Raw genomic sequence first — 3,480 nt, 5'->3', positions numbered from 1 at the left:
CATTAGCCAGACTCATCAAGAAAAAAAGGGAGAAGACTCAAATCAATAGAATTAGAAATGAAAAAGGAAAAATAACAACTGACACTGCAGAAATACAAAGAACCATGAGAGATTACTACAAGCAACTATATGCCAATAAAATGGACAACCTGGAAGATATGGACACATTCTTAGAAATGCACAACCTTCTGAGACTGAACCAGGAAGAAATAGAAAATATGAACAGACAAATCACAAACACTGAAATTGAAACTGTGATTAAAAATCTTGCAACAAACAAAAGCCCAGGACCAGATGGCTTCACAGGCAAATTCTATCAAACATTTAGAGAAGAGATAACACCTATCTTTCTCAAACTCTTCCAAAATATAGCAGAGGGAGGAACACTCGCAAACTCATTCTACAAGGCCACTATCACCCTGATACTAAAACCAGACAAAGATATCACAAGAAAAGAAAACTACAGGCCAATATCACTGATGAGCATAGACGCAAAAATCCTCAACAAAATACTAGCAAACAGAATCCAACAGCACATTAAAAGGATCATACACCATGATCAAGTGGAGTTTATCCCAGGAATGCAAGGATTCTTCAATATACGCAAATCAATCAATGTGATACACCATATTAAAAAATTGAAGGATAAAATCCATATGATCATATCAATAGATGCAGAAAAAGCTTTCGACAAAATTCAACACCCATTTATGATAAAAACCCTCCAGAAAGTAGGCATAGAGGGAACTTACCTCAACATAATAAAGGCCATATATGACAAACCCACAGCCAACATTGTCCTCAAAGGTGAAAAACTGAAACCATTTCCACTAAAATCAGGAACAACACAAGATTGCCCACTCTCACCGAATTATTCAACATAGTTTTGGAATTTTTAGCCAAAGCAATCAGAGAAGAAAAAGAAATAAAAGGAATCCAGATCAGAAAGGAAGTAAAACTGTCATTGTTTGCAGATGACATGATACTATACATAGAGAAATCCTAAAGATGTTATCTGAAAACTACTAGAGCTAATCAATGAATTTGGTAAAGTAGCAGGATACAAAATTAATGCACAGAAATTTCTTGCACTCTTATACACTAATGATGAAAAATCTGAAAGAGAAATTAAGGAAACACTCCCATTTACGACTGCAACAAAAAGAATAACATACCTAGGAATAAACCTACCTAACGAGACAAAAGACCTGTATGCAGAAAACAATAAGACACTGATGAAAGAAATTAAAGATGATACAAAAAGTTGGAGAGATATACCATGTTCTTGGATTGGAAGAATCAACATTGTGAAAATGACTACACTACTCAAGGTAATCTGCAGATTCACTGCACTCCCTATCAAACTACCAATGGCATTTTTTATAGAACTAGAACAAAAAATTTCACAATTTGTATGGGAATTTGTGGGATAGGGAGGGTGGGAGGGAGATGCAAGAGGGAGGAGATATGGGGATATATGTATATGTATAGCTGATTCACTTTGTTATAAGCAGAAACTAACACATCATTGTAAAGCAATTATACTCCATTAAAGATGTTAAAAGAAAAAGAAAGAAAGAAAGAAAGAAATACTGGGTCTCTTGTTTGGTGGCAGTCAGGCTCCCTTCCTGGTGCCGTGCTGTTGGCGGGTCTGAAACAGGCCTGAGCTCCACTGTGAGGCCACATGTAATTGATGGTAAAGACTAGAATAGCCTTGCTGGACTTGAATCTAGAAGACTATGTATTTTTATTTATTAAACTTTGATTCCATGACAAAAAGACTGTGTTTGATTTCTTCAGAAGGACTTGGCTAGCTGAGGGAATCCTGACACAAAGGAAACTCAAACTACATGGAAGCAAAACAAACACATACGGTGTGGCTCTCCTCATTTATCAATTGCATGAAGATGAAACCCTGATAGTGAGTAATTTACTGAGGCAAAGACCATGTCTCATTCATTTTTTATTTCCCAGCATCTAATCATAGTGTCTGGCATATGGTAGGCATTCTGTAAACATTCAGTGAACTGAACTGGACTGTGTTGTTTCATATCCCCACTGCTGGTCTCCTTTCATCCGGGTAAAAACTGTACTTGACCTTGGCTCAGCCTTCACTTCCTCAGAAAGATCCTCCCTGACGTCCCCAACTTGACCCATTCCCCCTAGTATTTACAGTTATATTATTATGCACTCTCCTTCAAAGCACCTATCACAACTATAATTTTATATTTATTTACAAGGCTCTTTGAGATAAACAATAGAAACCATAAACAATAAAGTCAAAGGAGGCATCATGCCGGGTGAGGCAGCCTCGGTTGGCCCACGGAGCTGCAGCTGCCCTTCGAGCCCTCCTTGCCGACACATACTCCAGTTCCTGCTTAGATTTACTCTTGGCAACGTGGTGGGAAAGTATCTGGCTCAGAGCTATGACATACCAAACCTGGCTAAAAAACTTGAAGAAATTGAAAAGGACATAGACACCAAGAAGAAACCCCCTAGTTCATGAGGCCGACTCCAGCACTGCCTCCTGGATAAACTGATTCTACTGTTCTTGAGGGCCTCCTTTACCATCTGAACCAAAAGCTTTTGTTTTCGTCTCCAGCCTCAGCAATTTTCTTCTTTGCTAGACCCTGTATTGCCTTACAGCACAAATGGGGCCACAAGTTAAGAACAACCCTTACTTTTCAAACATCCTCACTTCTTCCCTTCCTCCTTCTGGCCACTTGGGAGGTCCTGAGAATGGAATTATGGTGCTAGATTAGTAAACATGACCTTAAATTAGTAGTCTCTCCCTTATTCTTTGGGATTTCTACTACCGTTTTCAAAAGAAAAATTGACGAGTTTTGTAGAGCTGATGAGATATAAATAATGCTGATTTCACAGTCTAGCAATTATATTGGGTGTTTAAACCTTTGGTACTAAATTATGTTGTTTCAAAGTAGTAATTAAAATGAAAATCTAGAAGCCAGTTTCTGGTGAATTATCCACTAATTTTATGTTGTTGTCAGGAAGCTCCATAGTTGCTAATTTAACCAATAAATCAATTTGCTATTCATTAACCAAGAAACTCTGTTCTAAGAACCCTATCAGGAACTGGAGAATTTTAAAGTATTTAAAGTAATGGCCTTTGTCCTCAGTAGAATTCATAGTCTAGTATGCATATTTTTTCTTAATGATGCATTTGATCTGGCTCTATTCTCTCATAAGAATCATACTTATTTCATGGGATTACAGGCGCATTTGACACTACATGGTAGATAAATGAGAAGTTGTCTATAAAGGAAATTTCATGCCTTTTTACATTAAAAAAATGTATTTACATTATAACTTATAGTGATTCTCATAAGAAGACTTTGTGTTTTTCTTTCTGCAACCATAAATTACTCTTGTAATTTTTCAAATGTATAATAGTCCATAATTATTTTTAACTGAAAAAAAAGTTTAAATACATAACTTTCCCCCTGGGTCAATACAAAGTGA

The 3,480-nt window shown here is 36.8% G+C and overlaps 1 protein-coding gene across 1 annotated transcript; it reads left to right on the top strand.

Annotated features, from left to right (window-relative positions):
• The first annotated feature begins 2,293 nt into the window (after positions 1 to 2,293).
• On the top strand, positions 2,294 to 2,506 carry LOC115851546 (short transmembrane mitochondrial protein 1-like). The gene has a single exon (XM_030853650.2). The coding sequence runs from the start codon at positions 2,294 to 2,296 to the stop codon at positions 2,504 to 2,506; it is 213 nt and encodes a 70-aa protein (XP_030709510.1).
• Positions 2,507 to 3,480: the final 974 nt, after the last annotated feature.

The sequence above is a fragment of the Globicephala melas genome, chromosome 14 (assembly GCF_963455315.2).
Source record: "Globicephala melas chromosome 14, mGloMel1.2, whole genome shotgun sequence".
Classification (NCBI taxonomy): Eukaryota; Metazoa; Chordata; class Mammalia; order Artiodactyla; family Delphinidae; genus Globicephala; species Globicephala melas.
The sequence above is the reverse complement of the archived record's forward strand: the minus strand, read 5'-3'. Positions and strand labels throughout refer to the sequence as shown.

What these genes read in the sequence shown, in the direction of transcription:
- LOC115851546 (XM_030853650.2), top strand. Translation starts at nt 2,294, where the DNA reads ATGCCGGGTGAGGCAGCCTCGGTTGGCCCACGGAGCTGCAGCTGCCCT.